This window comes from Geotrypetes seraphini, chromosome 7, assembly GCF_902459505.1.
Source record: "Geotrypetes seraphini chromosome 7, aGeoSer1.1, whole genome shotgun sequence".
NCBI classification, from domain to species: Eukaryota; Metazoa; Chordata; class Amphibia; order Gymnophiona; family Dermophiidae; genus Geotrypetes; species Geotrypetes seraphini.
The window spans coordinates 165,379,994-165,405,399 of record NC_047090.1 but is presented as its reverse complement, the minus strand read 5'-3'; the positions used below and the strand labels follow the sequence as shown (position 1 = coordinate 165,405,399).

Below are 25,406 nucleotides of genomic sequence, written 5' to 3'. Positions count from 1 at the left end.
GCTGCCACGGTAGAGTACAAACTAAATGCTCCGCCTCCCTCCGCTCTGCAAAGCTATTGGAAAATTACGACGGACACTGCGTGACGCTCGTACGTGAGCTCTCCACGCCTAAGCCCCTCCCCGCTGCTCTCTTTTGTGCCCTTTTTTAAAGAAGCAAGCACCATTGAGCCCGTTTGGAGGGAGGGGTTTGGTGCGGATAGAGTTACTTACGGCTGCTTGCGTCATAACGCTCGAGCCGGCTCTAAACGTATTTTCCAAGATGGCTGCCTGCGGGTTAGAGTGTCGTTAATGTTGTGGGAATAACGTGTCTGCGGTTCTGAAGTTGTGTTTTCGGTTCTTAGACGCTTCTTTTCCCCTTTGTAGTTTTCGAAAAGTAGCCGTGCTTGCAGTTTGTCTGACTGGACAGCGGCTGCTTTTTGGACTTTCTTTGGGCACAAAAAAAAGAAGAACCAGAATCCAGGCTGGGAGTTGAATGATTTTCAGCGTAGTGACGCGACGTAACGCAGGTAACTGATTTGTATAGAGTGGTGAGAATTTTGTAAACTAAAACAATTTATGATCGAGAGCTGGTAACAGAACGAAATAAATCGTCATTTCATGAACGGTACGATGCAGTTGGGCAGTATACCTGAAATACATTTTTATGAAACGAGATTTATAGAATATATTTATGATATTATTGATGTTTTAGTCTAATTTTTATTCTGAACCACGTACGGTATTATATATTATCACTTGATACATACACTACCTTTGGTACCCCTATAATAGTAATGGTAATTTGCTTATTAATTGAAAGTTTATTGCCAAAATCATTTTCTGTTATGCGTTCTGGAAGTTATATTTCATTGCGATTCTTGCTATTTTGAAAATCTATATTACTTTTAATAAGTTGTATTGACATAGTGATTACATTTTAATCCTGGTTTGGTACAGAATCCCTGTATTTGTATTATCTCTATCTCTGGCATAACTTATAAAATCTAACAAGCTTGATAGTGTTTTCTGTTTGAAGCTGTGTTTAAGTCCCAACCCCACCAACTTGTAAAGCATCATATTTGTCTGTTATCCCCTCTGTGGTCACTGACCACTTTATCTCTCTTATTTCCTTACATGATTTGTATATTCACCATTTTGCCAGTGTTTCTGTTATAATTATATTATAAGCTCTTTTGAGCAGGAACTGTCTCTTGTATGTTTAATGTACAGCACTGTATGCATCTGGTATCGCAATAGAAATAATAAATAGTAGTAGTAATAGTTTCCTTTTATTCATTGTGATTGTGTGAATAACTTATAAAGTACAGTGGTGCCTCGCATAACGAACGCCTCGCACAGCGAACGCTGCGCACAACGAACTTCATGTCTTGCTTCCTACAACGAACTTCGTTTCACACAACGAAGTCGCCCGAGCTGCATCCTTCCGCGCAGGTACTGCGCTTAACTGCCCTCTCTCCGCCTGGCTCCCTGTGCAGTGGCGGACCGTCGGCTCGCAGGGGCCCGGCGCCTACTGCTGATGCGTTGGGGGGGGGCGGAGCTACTCTCGCCGCTTCCCCGATGCTAGAAAAAAGAAATGAACAGTTAAGTCCCAGTTTTTGCCGCTGAGACTCTGCCCTCTCTCACTGTAAAATTAGACTCTACTTAGTCTGTCTTTAAATTTAAAAAATGTGTGTTGTTTTAAAAAACAATTATGTTTTTAGATGTATCTAAATAAAAATAATAACAAAAAATTTATCTTTTTTTATGTCATCTTAGCATATTTTATACTACAGAACAAATTATTTTTTTTAACATGTATTGTTATGGGAAAACGCGTTTCACATAACGAACTTTTCGCATAACAAACTTGCTCCTGGAACCAATTAAGTTCGTTGTGTGAGGCACCACTGTACTATAAATTCTCATGAAACCATTCAAAATGAATGTAATATTAATTTTTGAACAAAATGATTTATGCTAAAAAAATGTGGTGCTTACAAACAGTATCGAATCCCAGTATTTCTGGGTCGTGTTAGGCCTTATATAGGTTCAATGTTTCTTACAATATTAGTATTTAAGCCCGTTGCATTAATGGGTGCTAGAATATGTCTGTCTGTCTTTCTTTATTTCTGTCTCTCTCTCCATCCCGCTGTCTGTCTGTCTGTCTGTCTCTCTCCCTTGTCCCCGCTGTCTGTCTGTCTTTCTGTGTCTCTCCCTGCCCCTGTGTCTGTCTTCTTTTCTTTCTGTCTCCCTTCCTCCCGCTGTCTGTCTTTCTTTCTATCTATCTGTCTCTCTCCTTGCCTTCTATGCAGCAGCATTTCTCTCCCCCCCACTTCCCTGTGCAGCAGCCACAGCAGCATGCCCTCCCCCTCCATTTCCCTGTGCAGCAGCATTTCCCCCCCCACTTCCTTGTGCAGCAGCATTTCGATCCCCCCCCACTTCCCTGTGCAGCAGCCACAGCAGCAGCATTCCCTCCCCCATACCACTTCCCTGTGCAGCAGCAGCGTTTCCCCTTTCCCCCCTTTCCCTTCCCAGCGTTTGACTGGCTCACGTAGTCCCTTGCCGCCCCCCCTTCCCTTCCTGCGGTCCCGACAAACCTGCTGACTCCAGCAGCATCTGCAGCTCTCTGGCAGCACTCTGGCACGTCCCTGATGACATCATCAGAGACGCGGCAGAGCAAATCAGGGCAGTAGAAGACCCCAAAGCAGCGTGTGTAGAGTGCTGCAGATGCTGCTGGAGTCGGCAGGTTTGGAGTCGGGACCGCGGAAGGGAAGTGTGTGCGGGGGGGGGGGGCCGGAAAGGGACTACGTGAACCGGTCAGATGTCGGGAAGGGATGGGAGGGTCAGATCGCAAAGAACTTTTTTTTTTTTTTTTACGTTTAAAGGTGTCACCGCAGCTCCTCTCGATCTCTGCCAGCGTCGGAAGCCTTCTCCGATGCTGGTGCAGCTCATGAGAGGAGCCGACACCGCGATCTTGTGGAGAGCAGGGAGTCCAGCGCTGGCGGCCAGTCCTGCTGGCGGGTGTAGTTAGGTGCTGTAAGGCTGGGGACTCGCGCATGCGCACTCCTGCGGCCACAGACCTACTGATCACAGATCAGAGATCACGGAACACGCAGGTAAGAGTGCGCATGTGCGGCTAGGGTTTTATTATATAGGATAAGGAATAATAGAATGCATGTGCTACATTATAGCAATTTGATGAAGACAGAGTTATCCACATATGTTTTACTTTTAATTCTTGATGTGATTGATATCTGGAAACTGAGCAGGCCAGTCAGTTGTCACCTTCTTCCATTCATAAGAACATAAGAATAGCCTTACTGGGTCAGACCAAAGGTCCATCAAGCCCAGTAGCCCATTCTCACAGTGGCCAATCCAGGTCACTAGCACCTGGCTGAAACCCAAAGAGTAGCAACATTCCATGCTACCGATCCAGGGCAAGCAGATGCTTCCCCATGTCTTAATAACAGACTATGGACTTTTCCTCCAGGAATTTGTCCAAACCTTTCTTAAAATCAGCTATGCTATCCACTTTTACCACAACCTCTGGTAACACGTTCCAGAGCTTAACTATTCTCAGAGTGAAAAAATATTTCCTCCTATTGGTTTTAAAAGTATTTCCCTGTAACTTTATCAAGTGTCCCCTAGTCTTTGTACTGGGCCCTATGATGGGGAGTGTTGTCATCCTGGAAGATGTAATTGCCAGAGAACAAATGCTCAACTGATGGTAACTACATTTTGCATTCACCATCCTGTCCCCAATATAGTCTTCAACACCAGTTACTGCCATACAGCTGCCATACAGCCTTGAAGCCTGACATTGGTGCTGAGCAAAATGGTAGAGGGAATTATAAATAAAATTACAAAGCCAACATGGATTTAGTCAAGGGAAATCTTGTCTCACAAATCTACTATGTTTCTTTGAAGTGATGAATAAGCATGTGGATAATGGTGAGCCAGTTGAGTGTGCCTGGATTGTCATGCCTTTTGAAAATCCAGATACACAAACTACCTCATAAAAGACCACTGGGGAAACTAGAAAATCATGGGATAGGAGGCAATGTTCCTTTGTGGATTAAGAATTGGTTAAATGATAGAAAACAGAGAGTAGAGTTAAATGGTCAATATTCTTAATGGAGAAGGGTACATTGTGAAGTTCTGTGTCTTATCAACTACTACACCCCCTTCTGTTACACTATTCAAAATTGTCTTTAAATTCACTGTGACTCTAGACTGGGCATCTCTGGCCTGTCTCTTTCAAAGGGGAAAAAAGCCTCAGATCCCCCTATGCCACCAGTTATTAAGATAGCTTCTATAAATCTTTCTTTAAATTTCTCAACATGTACTGCAGTGCATACTGAATAAGTTATGTAAAAATTCAGCGAAAATAGTACTTATCTTTCATTCAATGTTTTGCTGGGCTCATGCTGCTGTGGTGTCTTGGTTTTAAGTTCTCCCTGCCAACGAGGCACGCCACCATTTCACTCTGGTTCTGCATTAGGACAGGAGATCCAAAGTTATAACCTGAAAGAAACAATTGTGTATGATTGGAAGCAGCATATGTTGAACGACACCAGTCTTTTTGTTGTCTTAATCATACACATACTTACTCGGCATCTAAGCTCTGTGTTTGTACCACGGCTAGGTTTTTCTTTTTGAGTCTGTGAAGTATCGTCCTTATCTAGCACTGCCTGCAAGATAAGTTCAGGTGGCGTTTTGGGGTCTGAGGCTTTTTTCCCCTTTGAAAGAGACATGACGGAGATGCCCAGTCTAGAGTCACAGTGAATTTAAAGACAATTTTGAATAGTGTAACAGAAGGGGATTAAGTGGTTGGTAGGCATAGAATTCTTCCCCCCTACAACAACTTGCGTAGTGTGTTGTAGATTTTGAAGTTCCCCTGGGATCTCTGCTGGTACTGCTGTTTTTAACATTTATAAATGATCTTGAGATGGGAACTTAAATTTGCTGATAACACAAAGTTGTTAAATGCAAGAGGATTGTGAAAAATTGCAAGAGGACTTTATCCCAGGACAAGCAGGCATGATATTCTCACATGTGGGTGACGTCATCTACGGAGCCCCAGCGCGGACAGCTTTTCAAGCAAACTTGATTGAAATTTCAAGTTTGCTATGCTGCACCACGCATGTGCATGCCTTCTTGCCCACTAGAGGGCGCATCCCCACCTTGTGGTCCTCAGTTCAGTTTTTTCCGCGGAGCCAGAAGCCCTGTGGAAATTGTGCTCTCTCTTTTTTGCCTTCTGACACCGCGTCTGAGTCGTTTTTCTCGGTCGCTGTGCTTGCTTTATTTTTTTATTCGTTCGTGTGTTTGTTAATCGTCGAAAAAAAAAAAAAAAAAAGATTTTTCGTTCGGCTCCTGGGGCTCCCGGTAGCCGCGGCCGCGGGACCTCGTTCCGTTCCCGGCCGTTTTCGATTTCATGTCCCGTCCTTTGACGGGCTTTAAAAAGTGCACCCGGTGCAATCGGCTACTTTCTCTCACCGATCCCCACCGGTGGTGCTTATTTTGCCTGGGTCCCGAGCACCCCATCGATTCCTGTCCCAGGTGCTCGACTTTTCAGCCAAGAGCTCTCCGCCGCCGTCGTGCCAGAATGGCGGAGCTCTTTGCTGTCGACCCCGCGGAGCAGGCCTCGACGTCGGCCTCGCCGAGACATCCTGCTTCCTCGAAGCCGACTTCGAAGTTGACGGGGGGTAAGTCCTCTCTTCCTTCCTCAGCTCCAACTTCGAAGAAGCCATCCTCGGGATCCTCGACGGGGGCGGGTGGGTCGTCCTCGGCCCTGCCCCGAGCGTCGAAGTCGGGTGCCCCGCGGGAATACTCGAGACCGAGGTCGCCCTCGAGGGAGCACCCGCCGGCCCCGGATCTACCAGCCATGATGGCGGTGCCGGCTTTTCAGGACTTGCACCGTGCCCTCATTACCTCGGAGCTGTCCGGCGCCTTAGCGCACCTGCAGCCGGCTTCGGCCCCGAGTGCCCCGGCTTCGGCGGCCTCGGTCTCGGTGCCCTCGACTTCGGTCCCCGGGGTGGTTCCGACCTCGACCCCGACCTTGCCCTCGACCTCGGTTGACCAGCCAGACCGGAGTGTGCGGCCTCGGGACAAGGTGTGGAGAGTTCGGAGGATCTCTTCCACTTCTTCCTCGCGGGTCTCCTCGGAGGCGCGGTCGCTCCTCGCTGACCGAGGCTGAGACGCTACGTGTCTCGGAGCTCCGCCTCGATAATCCGAAGTTGTTCCGTTCCTCCGAGGGAGGGTTGTCGAGAGACTCCTCGCCGAAACGGAAGGGGCAGACCTCGGTGCCTCGTACCTCGGGGACTTCACACAGGGGTTCCTCGGGGCATAGGCGGCCCCCGACCCCGTCGAGATCGCTCGGGGTGGCCTCTTGGGGCTCGGGGTCTGGTAGGGAACCTCGTTATTCCCGTGAGTCTTCCCCTTCCTTTTTGGAACCGCGGGCCTCTCGATCGCCCTCCCCTCCGTCCAAACCCTCCTCTTTTTCCAGATTTGTGCTTGATATGGGGAGGGCCTTGGACCTGGATCTGGTGTCTGGTTCACAATACACCAAGCAGTTTTTGGAGGAGCAGGATTTACCTTCTCCCCCGAGGGAGACCCCTCGTCTGCCTCTTAATAAAGTCCTCCATCAGACCTTCCTGAGGAACTTGGACTCCCCTCTTACAGTCACAGCGGTTCCATCTAAAATGGAGTCGAAGTACCGTACCATCCCATGTAAGGGCTTCGAGAAGGCGCAACTGTCTCACCAGTCGTTGCTGGTGGAGTCGGCGTTAAAGAAGTCCCAGCCTTCTAGGGTCTCCGCTGCGGTCCCTCCCGGGCGGGAAGGGCAGACTTTGGACAAGTTTGGTCGCCGCCTCTATTCCAATTCTATGATGGCGGCCAGGGTCCTTAATTATGCTTTCACTTTTTCATCTTATCTGAGGCAGATGGTGAAGGCATTACCCCGTTATCATGGGGTCATGCCAGATTCCCATAAGGGGGACTTTGGTAAATTTATGGCCAACTTGTCACAGCTGCGCCTATACCTTTTTCATGCGGTTTACGACGCATTTGAGTTGGCCTCCAGAGTCTCCGCCTTTGCAGTAGCGATGCGCCGTCTCGCATGGCTCCGAACGGTTGATATGGACCCAAACTTGCAGGAGCGCCTAGCCAATCTGCCATGTGTCGGATCGGAATTGTTCGATGAGTCCTTGGAGGCGGCGACCAAACGCCTGTCCGAACACGAGCGCTCCATCGCCTCCTTGGTCCGTCCTAAACCACGGGTAACGCCGCAGAAGCCATTTAGACCTCCGCCGCGGCGATACCCTCAAAAGTCTACACCAGCATTCTCGAGGCCTCCGCCCAGGCGCCCACCGCAGCAGGGCAGAGGGGCCCGGCCGAAACCTCAGACGCAAGGGGCGTCTAAGCCGGCGCCGTCTTTTTGACGTGATGTGCGGAAGGGGGCGGGCCCCCTCCGCACTCTCTCTGGACCCCCTGCCCATCGGGGGCCGGCTGAGGGCCTTTCATTCGGCCTGGACTATGATCACGTCAGACGCTTGGGTGCTCCGTCTCGTCTCCGAGGGTTACTCGCTAAACTTCTCGGCCACGCCGCCGGAACAACCGCCGGGGGCATCTCTTTGCAACCGAACCCAGCTTCCTCTTCTACTCTCGGAAGCCAGGGCCTTGTTGAGCCTTCGGGCGGTGGAGCCGGTCCCCCCAAACCAATGGGGGCGGGGGTTCTACTCCTGTTACTTTTTGGTCCCAAAGAAGACCGGGGACTTACGCCCCATTTTGGACCTCCGGAAGCTCAACAAGTTCCTGGTCCGGGAGAAGTTCCATATGTTGTCGCTTCCAGTTCTCTACCCTCTGTTGGAGGAGGGGGACTGGATGTGCTCCTTAGACTTGAAGGAAGCGTATACTCATGTTCCGGTACATCCCGCCTTCCGCAAGTTCTTACGGTTCCAGGTGGGGGAGTTGCACCTTCAGTATCATGTCCTCCCCTTCGGGCTGGCCTCGTCTCCTTGAGTCTTCATGAAGTGTATGGTGGTAGTCGCGGCTGCCCTGAGATCTCAGGGGCTGCAGGTCTTCCCCTACCTGGACGATTGGCTGATCAAGGCATCATCCCGGGAGGGGGTTATCTCAGCGACCCGACAGACTATCATCTTCCTTCAACGTCTGGGGTTCGAGGTGAATTTTCCCAAATCGCAGCTGTGCCCTGCTCAATCCCTTCAGTTTATCGGGGCCGTGCTGGACACCGTTCGCCTTCGTGCGTTCCTTCCCTCTTCGAGGCTGGAGGCTCTGCTTCGACTGTGCCGTCAGATTTCGCTGCAGCGCTCCGTCTCAGCACACCGGCTGATGATTCTACTCGGCCACATGGCATCGACGGTTCATGTCACACCGTTTGCCCGATTGCATCTGAGACTCCCTCAGTGGACCTTGACCTCCCAGTGGCGTCAGGATCGAGACCCGCTCTCCCTTCCTGTAACAGTGACTCCTTCCTTGAGACGCTCACTCCGTTGGTGGACCAACTCTTCCAATCTTTCCGGGGGTTTGCTCTTTCTCGTCCCTCCACATCCCAAGGTCCTGACCACGGACTCTTCGGAGTACGCGTGGGGGGCTCACCTCGACGGTCTGCGGACTCAAGGTCTATGGTCTGCAGAGGACCGTTTTTGTCACATCAATGTGTTGGAGCTTCGTGCCATTTTTCTGGCAGCTCGAACGTTCTGCCATCTGCTGCGCAATCGGGTAGTCCTGGTACGGACGGACAACCAAGTGGCAATGTATTATGTAAACAAGCAAGGGGGGACGGGCTCTTGGTCCCTGTGCCGGGAAGCCTTGCGCCTTTGGGAATGGGCGGTCTCCCAGAACATCTTCCTGCGGGCGGTTTACATTCAGGGAGAGAAGAATTATCTGGCCGACAAACTCAGTCATCTTCTCCAGCCGCACGAGTGGTCGCTCAACTCCCGAGTTCTGCGAGAGGTCTTCGACCGCTGGGGGACTCCTCAGGTGGATCTGTTTGCCTCCCCGGAGACTCACAAACTGCCCCTCTATTGTTCTCGGATTTACTCCCAGGACCGTCTCGAGGCCGATGCCTTCCTTCTCGACTGGGGAGGGAGGTTCCTTTATGCGTTTCCTCCTTTTCCTCTGATCTTGAGGACGTTGGTTCATCTCAAGTCATCCAGAGACACTATGATTCTCATTGCGCCTCGTTGGCCTCGTCAGCACTGGTTCTCCCTGCTCCTTCAACTCAGTGCCAGGGAGCCTCTACTTCTGCCTGTTTTTCCCTCTCTGCTGTCTCAGAGTCGGGGTTCGCTGTTGCATCCCAATCTTCAGTCATTACATCTGACGGCTTGGTTCCTTTCCCCCTGACTTCGGTTTCTGTTTCTCAGTCGGTCAGGGAGGTGTTGGAAGCCTCGCGCAAGGTCTCGACTCGGCTTTGTTATTCCCAGAAGTGGACCAGATTTTCATCCTGGTGTTCCTCGCACCATCTGGATCTGAGTTCGGTTCCGGTGTCCTCGGTTCTGGAATATTTGTTGCATTTGTCCAAGTCTGGGCTAAAGATGACTTCCATTCGGGTGCATCTCAGTGCTATTGCTGCTTTCTATCAGCATCTCGAGGGACGTTCTCTCTCTCTTCATCCTCTGGTGGTTCGTTTCATGAGGGGTTTAGTGAATGTTAATCCTCCTCTGAAACCTCCTCCTGTGGTTTGGGATCTTAATGTGGTCTTGGCTCAGTTGATGAAACCTCCTTTTGAGCCGATTGACAAGTCTCTTCTTAAGTTTCTCACTTGGAAGGTGATCTTTTTACTTGCGCTCACGTCTGCTCGTCGGATTAGTGAGCTGCAGGCTTTGGTTGCGGACCCGCCTTTTACTGTGTTCCATCATGACAAGGTGGTTCTTCGCACCCATCCTAAATTTTTACCTAAGGTTGTGTCTGATTTCCACCTCAATCAGTCTATTGTTCTTCCGGTGTTTTTTCCGAAGCCCCACGCTCATCCTAGGGAGGCGGCGCTTCACACGCTTGACTGTAAGAGGGCGTTGGCTTTTTATCTTCAACGCACCAAGTCTCATCGGAAGGTTCCTCAATTATTTTTGTCCTTTGATCCTAATCGGTTGGGACGGCCTGCTTCCAAGCACACCTTGTCCAACTGGTTGGCTGCTTGTATTTCTTTTTGCTACGCTCAGGCTGGTCTCGAGCTGCATGGTCGGGTTACGGGACATAAGGTCCGAGCGATGGCAGCTTCTGTTGCTTTCCTCCGGTCTACTCCGATGGAGGACATCTGCAAGGCTGCCACTTGGTCTTCGGTTCATACTTTCACCTCCCACTACTGTCTGGATACATTATCCAGGAGTGACGGCCGGTTTGGCCAGTCAGTTTTGCAAAATCTGTTTTCCTAAATTGCCATCCTCCCACCTGCCCTTTTTTGGTTGGCTTGGAGGTCACCCACATGTGAGAATATCATGCCTGCTTGTCCTGGGATAAAGCACAGTTACTTACCGTAACAGGTGTTATCCAGGGACAGCAGGCATATATTCTCACAACCCGCCCTCCTCCCCGGGGATGGCTTCTTTGCTGGATATGGAACTGAGGACCACGAGGTGGGGATGCGCCCTCTAGTGGGCAAGAAGGCATGCACATGCGTGGTGCAGCATAGCAAACTTGAAACTTCAATCAAGTTTGCTTGAAAAGCTGTCCGCGCTGGGGCTCCGTAGATGACATCACCCACATGTGAGAATATATGCCTGCTGTCCCTGGATAACACCTGTTACGGTAAGTAACTGTGCTTTACAGGACTGGGAGACTGGACATCCAAATGGCAGATAAAATTTAATGTGAACAAAAGCAAAGTGATCACTAATAGCAGAGCAGCAATTTCAGGTTTGAGCTCTTCCAGTCTCCTTGGGATAATATTTATTTAGTTTTATAGCCCAACCTCCCCAGGAGCCTAGAATGGGTTACAAAAGGGTCCTTTTACTAAGGTGCAGTAGCTGATTTAGCGCGCTAAATGCTAATGCGTCCATGGGATATAATGGACATGTTAGCGTTTAGCGCATGCTAAAACGACTATGCGCCATAGTAAAAGGACCCCAAAGTCTATAACATACTGAGTGGAACAGGTAGATGTAAATTGCTTGTTTACTCTGTCTAAAAATACTAGGACTACGGGTATGCAATAAAGCTACTACCTGGTAAAGCTAAAACAAACCAGAGAAAATGTTTCTTCACTCAAAATGTAATTAAACTCCAGACTTTGTTGCCAGATAATGTGGTGAAAGCAGTTAGCTTAGCAGGGTTTAAAAAAAGGTTTGAATAATGTTCTAAAAGAAGTTCATAAGCCATTATTAAGAAGGACTTAGGGAAAATCCACTGCTTATTTCTAGGAAAAGCAACTTAAAATCTGTTTTTATTTTGGGATTTTGCCAGGTACTTGTGATCTGGATTGGCCACTGCTGGAAATGAGGTATTGCACTCGATGGACCTTCAGTGTGTCCCAGTGCAAAAAAAGGCATAAATCTGCATTTGAATATCCTGGTGATTAGTACGTCCAAGTGCCGATTTTCAAAACCATCTTACTGGATATCCTAGCTGTTGTATATCCAAAACTAAAGGGGGGGTGTTGGAGACATGCTTTGGGCGTTCTTAGACTTGGATTTCTTGTAATACTCAAAGCTTTTGCAAGGCGTCCTGGACGGAACTTTAGATGTTCTGAGCTAGACCTGTTTTAAAAGCATCTAAGTGCCAAAAGGGTACCCAAACTGATCAGATGACCACTGGAGGGATATACCCCCCCCTCCACTGGTCATTAGCCCCCTCCCACTAGACAAAGATCTGAATGAACCTCTATTTAGAACAGCAGCACCTAGTGAGGGAAAGCCTAGAAGAGCTGCACACAGATATCTTAAGTAGCTTAATGGGTGAACTAGTGAACCATAGTGAGAAGGACCCAGGCCCATAAGCCACTCTAACCACTACATTTATGGTAGAACTTGTGAGGCCACTAAAACCCTACTTTACTACTATATAGGTGCCACCTGCATCCATAAGGGCTATTGGGGTGGTAGACAGGTGACCATAGTGAGAAGATGGGTAAGAAGAGCAGAATGAAAACTCAGAATGGGGCAGTGGAGCTGCAGTGCCACCAAAAGAAATGCTGAATCTGATCAGTGAATTATTGCAAAGTAAGCTTTATCTTTTTATCTCCTAATATTTAAATTGTCATACAGAATTGTCACAGAATGTGCAGGGGAAATTTATTTACCAAGTTCACCAGAATTAATGTTCAGCTGTATTTATATGTCTTGTGAAATCACATCAGCCATGCTGCTTGGACTTGGATGTGAGGTCATCTTTAGGGACTAAGGAGAAAATGGGGCTTCTGACCAGTGTCCTCTCCCTTCTGCAACCAGCTGCAGAGCTCAAAACATCTCCCTCTTTCCCTATTTTAAGGCCTTTATTTTTATAAAAAAAAAAAAGCAACATAAATGCTTGTTTCTTTTATAAAATAAGCATTCAAAACCAAGCCAGTAGTGTACACATACTCTCTTAAATTTTATATATGCTCTGTCTGTCTACATTAGAGAATGACATTGTGCAGTGGCGCAAGTGACCAAGCATACCTCCTTTCCTGATCAGCTAAAATACGGCAGAGGGGAGAGCGAAAGCTGCCGGCGCAGATGATTCGCAGCTTCCCCTGCTGGCTCAGAGCCACAATCAGCTGAAGCAGGAGAAGCCCCAATCAGCTGACTGCAACTTTAAGCTGATCTCCCCCACCCCTCAAACCCCTCCCCCCCCCAAAAAAAAAAATCATGGCTAGGCTGGGCTGGGCCCGGGTCTCCTTCAAGGACCTGGGCCCAGCCCCCCTAGCTCAAAGACCCGACCCTTCTCCTTTCCCTTCCACCTGGCTCCTTATATTGTTTTGTATTTATTGTACTTGATATACCACTTGTACAAGAGTCTTAAGCAGTTTACAAAACTAATACATTAGGCACATTGAACTACCTTCTCAGTCCTAAATGGGTTCACAATCTAAACTAAAGTATTTCAGCCCCTCCCAGTGCATCCCTGGAGGCACCAGGCAGGGGCAGGGCCACCATTCTGAAGAGTTGGGTACTATTGGCAGGAGGGAGTGGCCAGTCTTCAAATAAGCTACCGTGGGGGGGGGGGGGGTTTCTGAGCCATACAGTAGGTGTGAATGAAGGGAGGGTCGGGTACTTGAGCTGGGGGGGGGGGCAGTTTCTAGAGGGGGCGGCATCCTGGCCCAGCCTACTAGAGCACAAGGGATTTTTTTTTTGTTGGGGGGGATATTTTTGGAGGACTGGAGGGGGATCAACTGAGTTACAGCTTCTGCTGGCTTGGAGCCGCAATCAGCTGATCGGGGCTTCTGAACTGGCAAGGGAAGCCCAGATCAGTTGAGCCAGTAGCTGTTGCACTCCCCTCTACTGACTCTCATCTAATATGCAACCCCAGAACTGCCATCAGTAGGGCAGAGGGAGGACAGAGGCTGCAGGCTTTCCCCCTCTCCATATGGGGAGGGTGCAGCTGTTGTCTGAGTGCTCAACACACACAATAGCTACAGATTTCCCCCAAAAGGGGAGGGGAGTGTTCCCTTTAGTGCATCACAAGGAGAGCTCATTAGAAAATTAATAAGCTCCTTGTAATGTATTTGCAAAGGGTTCTCAGTGGCTGCTACGAGGATTGGCAGCAGCCATGGAGAAATCTTGTACGCTGGGAGGAGAGTTTCCTTGCCAGTAAGACTGCTTTAACAAATCTTACTAGCATGGAAACCTTTTAGAGCAGGGGTGCCCACACATTTTGGGCTTGCGAGCTACTTTTAAAATGACCAAGTCAAAATGATCTACCAACAATAAAATTTAAAAAAAAACACAATGCACACTGTACGCATAGAAAATATTAATTATCATTCCTATTCCAGGGTTTTTCAAAGAGGTCAAAGCAGATGACTCTATGCACTATCACCTCAGTAACAACCATACATAAATAGACAAATATACTCCCCTCCCTTTTTACTAAACCACGATATCAGTTTTTAGAGCGCAGGGAGCTGCGCTGAATTCCCAGCGCTGCTCTTGACGCTCATAGGCTCCCTGCACTAAAAAACTCTATTGCGGTTTAGTAAAAAGGGACCTTAGTGTAAAATATAGACAGCAGATATAAATTCAGACACATTTTGATCACCAAATTTAAAATAAAATCATTTTTCCTACCTTGTCTGGTGATTTCATGAGTCTCTGGTTGCACTTTCTTCTTCTGACTGTGCATCCAATCTTTCTTCCCTTCTTTTAGCCTGTATGCTTCCTCTCCTCCAGACCTCGTTCCCTCCCCCAACTTTTCCTTCCTCTCTCCCTGCCCTTTCTTTCTCTCTGCCTCCCTTTCTTTTTTTTTCTGTTTCTCTTCTTTCCTTCTGTCTCCCTACCTGCCCTTTTTCTTTCTTTCTCCCTGCCCTCCCCCAAGCCACTGCCATCGGGGACCAGGACCCAAACCGCCACCAATAACAGGCCCCAAACCGCCACTAATAACAGGCCCGAAAGCCGACGCCGCCCCAAGCTCTCCCTGCTTCGGCCGACCAGCATTCCTCTCCCCGACGTCAATTCTACCGTCGGGGAGAGAAGGCTGATCGGCCTAAGATCGCGATCGACCTATTGGGGGAAATGCTGCCGGGTCCTGCCTTCGCGGAAACAGAAAGTAGGCAGGACCCGGCAGCATGAAGAGCAAATGCTTCACTAACCTGTCTCCCGCCTTAGCCCATAGTGAACGCTTGCTTCAGGGCTCTCAACATGTGCGTGCCGGCTTCCCTTCTCTCCCCCCCCCCCGGACATAACTTCCGTTTTCGGAGGGAAGAGAAGGGAAGCCGGCAAGCACACGTTAGAGCCACGGAGCATAAGTTCGCTACGTGCTGAAATCTCCAAGCCGGTTTTTTTTAAATTTTTTTTTTAATGTTCAGCAGCGGTGGCAACAGCAGATGACAGCTGGGCGGACCGCCCAGCTAAAAGGCCCTAGAGAGAACACTGGAGAGGAAGGCTGATCGGTCCGGTGGATCAGGACGGCAACACGAGTCTATCACGGAGCCCGGGATCGACTCGCGTTGCCTTCCTGAGCTACTGGTCGATCGCGATCGACGTGTTGTTCACCCCTGTTTTAGAGCATCGAGCCCTGAGTCTGCACATGTTATATTCTGATCTGACATAATGTCTGAACCTTAATATGGTGAATAATTTTCAGAGAGCTAATTTACTAGTATAATTCACTGTTTACCCATAAAAATAGTTCTAAAACTTGTCTTCTGGAAAACAAAAAGAAAATGGTTTCCATGATTTCGTGAAGACACAAGTCTGACTGATTATTTTTCAGGTGTTCCTGCAGAGATTTCCGAATTTATCAAGAGAATATCCTTCTATTAAAAAATGAAGGAAAACAAAGAAAATTCCAGCCCTTCTGTGACTTCTGGAAACCTGGATCTCGCAAAGCCATGCTGGTACTGGGATAAGAAGGACTTGGCACACACACCATCACAATTAGAGGGGCTTGATCCAGCTACTGAAGCAAGATACCGACGAGAAGGTGCCAGGTTCATATTTGATGTAGGAACTCGATTGGGGCTGTATCCTTTTTATAGTGCTAATGCACCTGTGGAACTGTATGTCATCAGAACATGAGATGTTTGGAGTTTCTGAAAACAACCTGTCTGTTTAGAAAGTAAGACTGAATATATTAATCTTGGGCCCAATATTTAAAATTAGATTGTAAGTTCTACTGAGCAGCGCTGCATATATCTAGCAGTGCTATAGAAATTAGTAGTAAAATAAGTTAAACCAGGAGAGGTCCCTGGCTGTTTAAATTACCTGTTCAGGAGTGTGATCTAAAGCAGTGGTTCTTAAACCAGTCCCGGGGGACCCCTAGTCAGTTGGGTTTTCAAGATATTCTTAATGAATATGCATGAGGCAGATTTGCATGCCTTTCACCTCTATTATTGTATGTGCAAATCTGCCTCATACATATTCATTAGGGATATGTTGAAAACCTGACTGACTGGGGTGGGGGGTTCCCCCAAGAAAGGTTTCAGAACCACTGATCTAAAGAGTTGCATGGGTACAGGGCTTGTTTTCCTGAAGATAGGAAGGGAGAGCGTGGGGTTTAAAAACAAAATAAACTACTGTGCTTTGTTCAATGTGGTTATGCTAATAATTGAAATCTTTTTCTTATTGCCGAACTGTTATGTCAACTGTTGAATTTCAGTAGTAATATTGAACTTAAATCACCTTTCTAGGGTTAACCAGCCATATGAGGCAGCAGTTAACTGGATAATGCTGCTGAATATGTCAGGTTGGCACCTAACATAAAATTTTCTATTTTGAGTGTGTTATGTGCCGATATTTAGCATAAATAGGACTAACTTTTATGCAGTCCTATCTTTGTAATACACCGTAGCTGGATGTGCTTAATATTGCACCTAACCGGCTATATTTTCACCAGAACGTGGCCCGCCATTGAATTTCTGGAATAATGCCAGCTGAAAATCTTATGTCTTAAAACCCTAAACAAAGGCATGGGAAAGGTAGAGAGCACACACAGGTAGTTGTATGGGGCAGCAGTTACAATCCTAATTGCCTTGAGCTAGATTGGTCATTTTTCTCTTTCTGCTGTCATTGTATTACGTCTGTAAATAAAAATCTGATGTACCTGTATATACAGGAATTAGCAGAAATTCTAGGTAATCATTGCTGAATTCCTTAACTGGCCTAACAGACACTATGATACTTTGGCAACAGGAATAATTTATTTTCATCGATTTTACATGTTTCATTCTTTCAAACAGTTTCCAAGATATGTGAGTGTCATAAATTTATAAATGCTTTTTTTTTCAGTTGACATTGACATTGTTTCTTTTTTAAAAGACTGCATTGACATTATCCTTTTTTGATAATTTCAAATATGATTTCAAAATAAAGGGTCATCTTGGGAGCTCATTACCGTATTTTTTGCTCCATAAGATGCACTTTTCCCCCCCCCAAAAAAAAATGGGTGGAAAAAAGGGTACGTCCTGTGGAGCAAATACCCCCAATACCCTCCCCCCTTTACCTTATTTAGATCGCCACCCTAAGGCTTCTGAGCCTGCAATCGCTGCACCTGCCTGGCCCTTCCCAGCAATTTCTTCCGTTCTGGTGCCACACTGTTGAACCAGGAGTCCCGTTGTTCCCCCCCTGCTGCTGCTTCGTTAACGTTAACAGCAGCAGGAGGTAATTAAATCGGGCAGACAAGCTTGAGGGGGGTGGAAGAGGACAGAGACTGGAAGCTAGTGAAGGGAACATAGGAGGAAGGGACAATTGTTGGGCCTCAGTTGGGGGGAGGGGGAAAGAGGGCAAAGGCTGGAAGGCAGTGAGAGGAACATAGAAAGGAGGGAGGGAGGAAGGGACAATTGTTGGGCCTGAGGAAGGAAGGAAGAAAGAAAGAACCAGACAATAAAGGTAGGAAAAATGATTTTATTTTCAATTTAGTGATCAAAATGTGTCAGTTTTGAAAATTTATATCTGCTGTCTATATTTTGCACATATATTTGTCTATTTTTCTTTTTTTTTTTAATTCTTTATTCATTTTTACATAGTACAAGTGTAACATAGAAACACATTTGACCTCATAGAAACATAGAAACATAAAAGATGACGGCAGAAAAGGGCTACAGCCCATCAAGTCTGCCCACTCTGCTTACCCACCCCCTGTCTATGCCCTAATGACCCAATTTCCTTATCTTGACCCTCGTAGGGATCCCACCTGGGTATCCCATTTATTCTTAAAGTCTGGCACACTATCTGCCTTGATTAACTTACATGTATCACATAAATATAATGAATAACCCCCCAACCCTGATAATGCATCTATATAATAAAACCGTAGGCGGCGCATGCGCAGTCTTATCAGCGTGCTTCCGTAATCCGTATGTCCGTGGCCGCCAAGACTGCAGCATGCCCCGCGCTTACTACGGCCCCACGCGGCACTTCACTCCATTTTCGCCAGAGCGGTTTGCCCAGATAGGGGAAGCTGAACAGCTCACTCCCGCCTCTGCTCGACTTCCTGTTCACAACCCCCCCCCCCCCCCAAACAACCGCATAGGAAAAACTCACTCCCTGCTCTCCTGTCACGGCGGTTTCTCCACATAGGGAAAAACTCAATCAATGCTTCCTCTACTCGGCTGAACTCGCCTGCTCCCAGTGGGCCAAGAGAGAGGGGGGAGTGGCTGCCGTGGTGATCTGGCCGACTCCCTGGTGACAGGAGCCGCGGCGGCACCTTTAAAGTGAAAAAATAACTGTGGCAAGGGAGCCGACCAACTGGCAGTTCAAGTTGGAGCTTTGGTCTGGCCTGCTCCCTGCCGTATTGTATTTTTTAATTGAAAGAAGCGGCGGTGGCTCATCTCACGATCCCCGCCTGGGTCAGACTTCCGACGTAGGTGGGGATCATGAGAGGAGCCACCGCCGCGTCTTTCAAATAAAAAAATACAATATGGCAAGGCGGGCAGGGAGCAGGCCAGACCAAAGCTCCAACTTGAACTGCCAGTTGGCCGGCTCCCTTGCCACAGTTATTTTTTCACTTTAAAGGTGCCGCCGCGGCTCCTGTCACCAGGGAGTCGGCCAGATCACCACGGCAGCCACTCCCCCCTCTCTCTTGGCCCACTGGGAGCAGGCGAGTGAAGCCCGGTACTTCCGGGTAGCTAAGGGGCGGAGCGCGGCGCGTGCTCAGGGTCCGGGTGGAGAAGCCGGTGCTACAGCCGCTTGCACACATTAGATCACTCCCAACCGTTCGAGGAGAACTGAGGGCTGGAAGAGTAGGTATGAGAAGGGGGTTGGGTTTGGGGGCTATAAAGGAATATGTGAGAGAAGGGAGCTGGGGATGAAAAAAGGATGAGATGGGAGAAGGGGGGCTACAAAAGGGGGCATGTGAGAGAAAGGGGCTGAAGACAGGAGCTGGAAGAATAAGTGAAGGGGGAATGAAGAGGGAGTTCTATGGAGGTGAAGGACAGAGAAAGGGGACAGATTTTTAAGTTGGTGAAAAAAGGTGGAAATAGGGAGGGTAAAAGGGGAAATGGGAGCCTGAATAGAGGGGGTAAGACATAAGAAGAATAGCCATACTGGATAAGACTAATCTATTCTAGCACCCGTTAATGTAAGGTGATGATGGACAGGGGGGATGTAAAACAAAGGGGCTGCTGCTGGATAAGGTGAGCAGTGATGGAGTGGTGGAGGACACAGGGGAGGTAAAAGGAAGGGATAATGGATGGGGAGCAGGCAAGGGGTGGTTGTGGACAGCCAAGGAAACCTCCCCCCCCCCAAAAAAAAAACACAGAAAGCGACTAAGGAGAGAGAAAAATAAATAAAGACAGACACACACACACATATATTCTAGCACCCGTTAATGTAACGGGCTATAAGACTAGTATATTATATAAAATTAATTGTATTAATAATATTCCTAATTACAACTCTTAATACCAGATCTGAGATCCCTCCCCTCCCTCCCTATTCCTTACATATGTCCAACCCTAATACTCCAAACATATTCATATATTTTTATACATCATACTATTTTCTAAAATATTACCCACCCACCCCATCCCATCTGACATATTTGTCTATTTTTCTATAGTTGTTACTGAGGTGACATTGCATATTTTAAAAAGTCATCTGCCTTGACATCTGTGTCCTGTCCCTACCCGCCCTATGCCCTGTGTCTGCCTGCCCTGTTCCAGCCTACCACTAGACCACCAGAGGGGGGACAGGGTACAGAGCCTGGCAAGGAGTTGGGTGCAGAGCCTGGAAGGGAGAATTTAGATTTAGAGCGCTGCTCCAGATGTCTGCTTGCTATACCTCCATCTCCGGATGTAGTGAGCCGCTTCAGTTGCCTGTTTGCTGCGGCTCCATGAATCTGGCTTTGAGGAGCCACTCTGAATGCCTGCTTGGTGTGGCTCCATCTCGAGATGTAGAGCACTATGCCGGTTGATGCAGCTCTGGGTTGTCGTGCACTAGTTCTCCACTGGCAGTGCACAACTTGGGTCACTGGCTTCCCGATGCAACTTTGCTTTGGTATATAGTGTGTTGTTTCATTTCTGGACTTGAGCGTGTCTCCTCCTTGTACTATTAGGCACATTCTTCACGGGAAGCTGTGCCAGGCAACTTCCTTGCCTATCGAGACTGTATCCGTGGCACAGTCCAAGCCCTAGTAGGGTGGGTTTGCCTTCCTGAAAGTGGGCTAAGGTTTCAGCTCTGCTTACCCTTTGGATCGGTGTATCTTAATAAAAGGACCCCTAAGTGACTAAGGCTTAGTCTTAGTAGAAGTATAGGGTTACAAGGTCTCCAACCCCACGCCGGCTCTGTGGTGTAAACAAAATAAATAAAAATACTTCCTTTCTCTGTTAGGTCCTAGTTCACGCTCACTGTCTTAACACCAACCCTGGCAGGATACACATTTCAAATCTGACATATTGTAATCACAAAACGGAAAATAAAATTATTTTTTCTACCTTTTGTTGGTCCCAGGCTCTGGTTGTCTTCTTATAACTCGCTTGGCAGGGTCTCCTGCCCATTTGTAATTTTCTTCTTTCTCCGTGCTAACCATCCATCTTCCATCTCTGTTCTCCCCTTCCGTTTCCCTTCCCTCCCTTGGAGGTCTGACATCTTTCTTTTTTTTCATCTCCATCCCCACATTTGCAGCGATGGATCCCACCCCCAGATCCACCATCTCTCCTTTTCACAACTACCCTTTCATCCAGCATCTCTCTCTCCTTCCCCACCACCCCATGGTTCACCATCTCTCCCATTCTCTTCCCAACTACCCTCCTATCCAGTATCTCTATCCACCCTCCACACCATCCCTTGTGTCCAACTTCTCTCCCTTTCTGTTCCTTCCCTCCCTTCATTCCATTGTCCACCATCTCTCTCCCTCTCCTCTGTTTTATTTCTTCCCCACCTCCCTACCCTCGTCTGGACCCCTCCTTCTCCCCCTCTGGGTACTTCTACACCAGGGCCTGTTCCCCCGTCCCAAAGGCCTGCATGTTTTCCTCCTTCTTCTTCCCGGTCTCACCTTCAGATTGGGCCCGCCGTTCCTACCCTCCCTCCGTCCAGGCTTCCTGGTCTCTTCAAAGCAGCCTGCTGAGGATCGCCGGCCGGCTGTAGCGAACCTCACAGGCCGCCGTCAACCTTAGTAACACGTTCCCTCTGCCGCGGTCCCACCCCTCCTCTGACATATGGGATTGTGTCAGAGGGAACATGCTACCGAGGTTGACGGCGGCCTGCAAGGTTTGCTACAGCCAGCTGGCGATCCTCAGCAGGCTGCTTTAAAAAGGAAGAGGAGACCAGGCGAAGGCAGACACTCATGAAGAGCAGCAGCAGCGGTTTGTGCCGCCGGGCCAGATTAAAGTTAAAAAAAGGTAAATGTCTGGCGGGCCAACTTTTAATACACCATGGGCCAGATCTGGCTCGCAGGCCAGAGTTTGACATGTCTGATCTACTGTGACTAAAATCAAGTAATGAAACATGATTTTACCTTCCTGTGTCCCTCCCCCCCAGCCCCCATTCTGTCATCTCCAGCTTGTAAAATATTCTTTGCTGGCAGCAGCAGTGACGGCTAACTTACTGCTGGAGCAGACCAACAGCCTTTCCTCAGCCAGGTCTCTCGCCCCTCTGATGCAACTTCCTGTTAATGGTGGGACCTGGCTGAAGAAAGGCTCTGGGTCTGCCTCAGCAGCAAGTTAGCTGTCACTTTTGCTGCCGGCAAAGAAGAGGATTTTATAAGCTGGAGGTGCAAGAAGGGAGGCTGAGGGGAGACGCAGGGAAAGGTGTTAGACTTGCAAGAGGGTGGGGGTTGCGGCAGCAGCACAGGTTTTCTGGAAAGTTGAGGGCTACTAGAGGGAATACGATTAACGCATTAAAAACATGCTAAATGTGCAGCCCTAATTTTATGTTTGCTATTATACTGACTTAGTTTCTATCATAGGCCTTTTATTATGAAGCATAAAAAGATCTATTCTACGTTTCCAAAATTCTGCATAATTTTATAAACCATAAGCATCGGCAACATTTGTAAACAGACAAAATATGCACAGCTGGTCATTTGGTGTACTCTGCAAAATGAGGCGATTGTATATAGAGCAGAGGCATGCTCTGGTGATCCTTCCAAGAATGTGGGGGAGAGAGATACTGTTTTATAATGGTGATACACATATACCTTCTCATTTTTACCTGCTATTTACACCGTTCAGTTATGCTTAACCCTTGGCTAGTTTGCCTTTTGTTTTAGTCATGCTTTTTCAGCAGGAGTTCAAGGCAAGTTACTCTTGTATAGTAGGTAGTTTCCTGTCCTTCAGGGTTTACAATATAAGGCCCCCTTTTATCAAGCCGTGTAAGGTTTATCACAGACTGCGGCAGTAAAAGCTCCAATGCTCATAGGATTCCTATGAGTGTCGGAGCTTTTACCACTGTGGTCTGTGATTAAAAAAATCCTTACACAGCTTGATAAAAGGGGGCCTAAGTTTGCACCTAAAGTAATAGAGGCTTACTTGTCCAATATCACAAGTTCATCAGTGGGATTTGAATCATGACTTCACTGGTTGAAAGCTCAGGTTATTGAAGCAGGTTTGTTTTAAGATACGAGTAAACTGCTTTGATTGTAACCACAGAAAAGGCGGTATATTGTCCCATTTCTGCTGCTTCTGCTCCTGAGGCTTGTAGTACCTGAGGGTGGAGATTTGTTTATCTCTCTGGCTAGCTATTGTTTTTTTTTTCTGAAGGTGGTTTCCTTCTTCTCCGATCTTGAATAAACTTGTACTAGTTTTATAAAATTTGCTGCATACCAAAATGTTGCTATGTACAGAGACATGACCTTGCATTTTATAAAAATTGACATTTTCCCCTGAAACTAGAACTACTTTGGCAGATATGTTCCCTATTTGAAAGCTCATTTTTGAAGGTTTATTTTTAAGATCTATAGAACTTTTTTGTTGTATTCAAGTCTCTTTGGCCAGCACTATATTTTATAAAAGGCTCATGCTCGCTGAGCAATTTTATAAAATATTTGTCTATTTTTGTCCTATAGTACCAAAAAGGAAGCCTAGTTTTGTAAAATCATACTGCTCTTTCTTAGGCATTAACAGAGCAGTTTACAATAATAAAATCACAAAGAAATTTAAAAGAAATACAGATCATAAGAAGTGATAGCAAAGAAAGAAAAGAAGAAACAATTACCTTCACACTGTTTGCTTCAGACCTTTCACTCTTTCTTCATAGGTTACAGGGGCTTGCTGTCTATTTCTAGCTGGGAAAGTTGAAGAAACTCCTAAGAAGTGTAAAGATATTATTAAAACTGCTCGCAGTTTACTAAATGATGTGCAGTTTGGACAGTTTGGAGATGATCCAAAGGTAAGAAGTTAATGAGCTTTTTCTGTTTTTTAAGATTTGATGAAGCTTAAAGCACTAATAATAGCCCTTCATATTGCAGGGAATCTATATACATTGGAACCTTGGTTTATGAGCATAATTCGTTCCAGAAGCATTCTCGTAATCCAAATTGCTCGTATATCAAAACAAGTTTCCCCATAGGAAGTAAGCTTAGTAAAAGTGCTACTTTATTTATTTTTTAATAGGTTTGGCAGTTTGAAAGGTTAATCTATGTCAAAATGTTTTGTTAAATTTAGATCTACAAGATCTCTAGTGCCAATAGTCATTTTTCTTGCTTGTTCCTTGCTCTGTAGGAAGAAGTGATGGTGTTGGAGAGAATTTTGTTGCAGACAATAAAATTTGATTTACAAGTAGAACACCCATACCAATTCCTTCTCAAATATGCAAAACAACTCAAAGGTAAAAAAAAAAATGAACAATTTCAGCAATAAACCAATGTATTGCTCTGTTACAGGAATATTATATACTGCAAGAAAAACAGAAGTGAGATGTGAAATATCAGATTACATTCTGAAACTGAATTTGTATGTCATAATTGGTTAATTGCAGAAATAGCCTTTGTGAGGTTAGTTGGGAAGCTTTCCACTCTTTGTATGTATTTTAATGCCTCTCAAGTGCACTGTCTCTTCTAAAATGTTTGAATTTTATTTTTTTCACTTTAAGACTGGCGTAGAGATTCTACATTCTGACAACACAGTAGGGTACACTAATAACTAGGATTTTGGGTATGAATTGAATACACAGGACTTATACAAATCCTTTTCGTGATCTTCATGAATGAATCATATTGAAGCATACTAGGAGGTGGCTAACTGGTATCTGAGTTCCACTCCTGGAAGTTTGTATACACGAATGGAATTAATGGTCTGTCAGCATTTACTGGTAAATGTATTTTTACTAGGTCACTAGCCACTATGGCAGCTCCTCTGCTTGTAAGAGAAGAGCATTCACTAAACATTACAATGAACTTTTTGATATACTCAAGAAGTACTCAGACAATGTTAAGGTTTCTTTTTATCTTTGACTTGCAAGATATTTTCATAACATTTAGAATTTATTTTCTTTAATCATTCTGTACATGTATTTGAAATCTCTAGGGGATTATTGTTTGATTATGTATGTAATCATTTGAAGAAATTTCTTTCCAAAATGGTGTTGAACTCAGGTTAATGTACCAGTTCTCTCCCTATTTTGCTTTTGTGTTCTTTTTTTTTTTCTTTGTTATATTTCTTTGTCCGTTTTCTGATTTCTTGCTTCTCCTTATACTGTGGTCTAAAAGCATTTTCAAGTATGGTTTATTGGCAAGATTTTATATATTATGATTTGTTTGTTTTTTTCTTTTGATGAGAAGCTATTTGTTTGTTGAAGCTTCAAGTAACATTGCAAAATGATTTTACCATTAAGAGTATTTGATCACATGGAAATAATAATTTGATATACAGTGGTGCCTCACACAACGAACTTAATTGGTTCCAGGAGCAAGTTTGTTATGCGAAACGTTCGTTATGTGAAACGCGTTTTCCCATAAGAATACATGTAAAAAAAAATAATTCGTTCTGCAGCATAAAATATGCTAAGATGACATAAAAAAAGATAAATTTTTGGTTATTATTTTTATTTAGATACATCTAAAAACATAATTGTTTTTTAAAACAACACACATTTTTTAAATTTAAAGACAGACTAAGTAGAGTCTAATTTTACAGTGAGAGAGGGCAGAGTCTCAGCGGCAAAAACTGGGACTTAACTGTTCATTTTTTTTTTCTACCATGTTTCCCCGATGATAAGGCAGGGCCATCAAATAAGACAGCCCCCCCTTTTTAGAAAAAAATGTAAAATAAGGCACCCCCCCGCAAATAAGCCACCCACCGATACCTGCGCTTACCCGAATCGGGTGGTACGGTGGGTGACTCCGTGTGGTCCCTGGCACCCCCGACACGATCGGGGCAAGAGGGAGCTCAAGCCCTCTTGCCC

At 46.4% G+C, this 25,406-nt stretch overlaps 1 protein-coding gene across 2 annotated transcripts in view; it reads left to right on the top strand.

Moving 5' to 3' along the window:
• The first annotated feature begins 182 nt into the window (after nt 1–182).
• The window catches only part of CCNK (cyclin K), a 75,871-nt gene continuing 50,647 nt past the window's right edge, over nt 183–25,406 (top strand). Inside the window, exons 1-6 of one of the 2 annotated variants that reach the window (XM_033950696.1) lie at nt 183–506; nt 11,999–12,152; nt 15,343–15,592; nt 16,738–16,819; nt 23,262–23,393; nt 23,726–23,831. In XM_033950696.1, coding sequence (XP_033806587.1) covers nt 15,396–15,592; nt 16,738–16,819; nt 23,262–23,393; nt 23,726–23,831 — 517 coding nt within the window. In that variant the 5' untranslated portion in view covers nt 183–506; nt 11,999–12,152; nt 15,343–15,395. The remainder of the gene's footprint in view (nt 507–11,998; nt 12,153–15,342; nt 15,593–16,737; nt 16,820–23,261; nt 23,394–23,725; nt 23,832–25,406) is intronic. The other variant, XM_033950695.1, reaches the window with a different exon arrangement.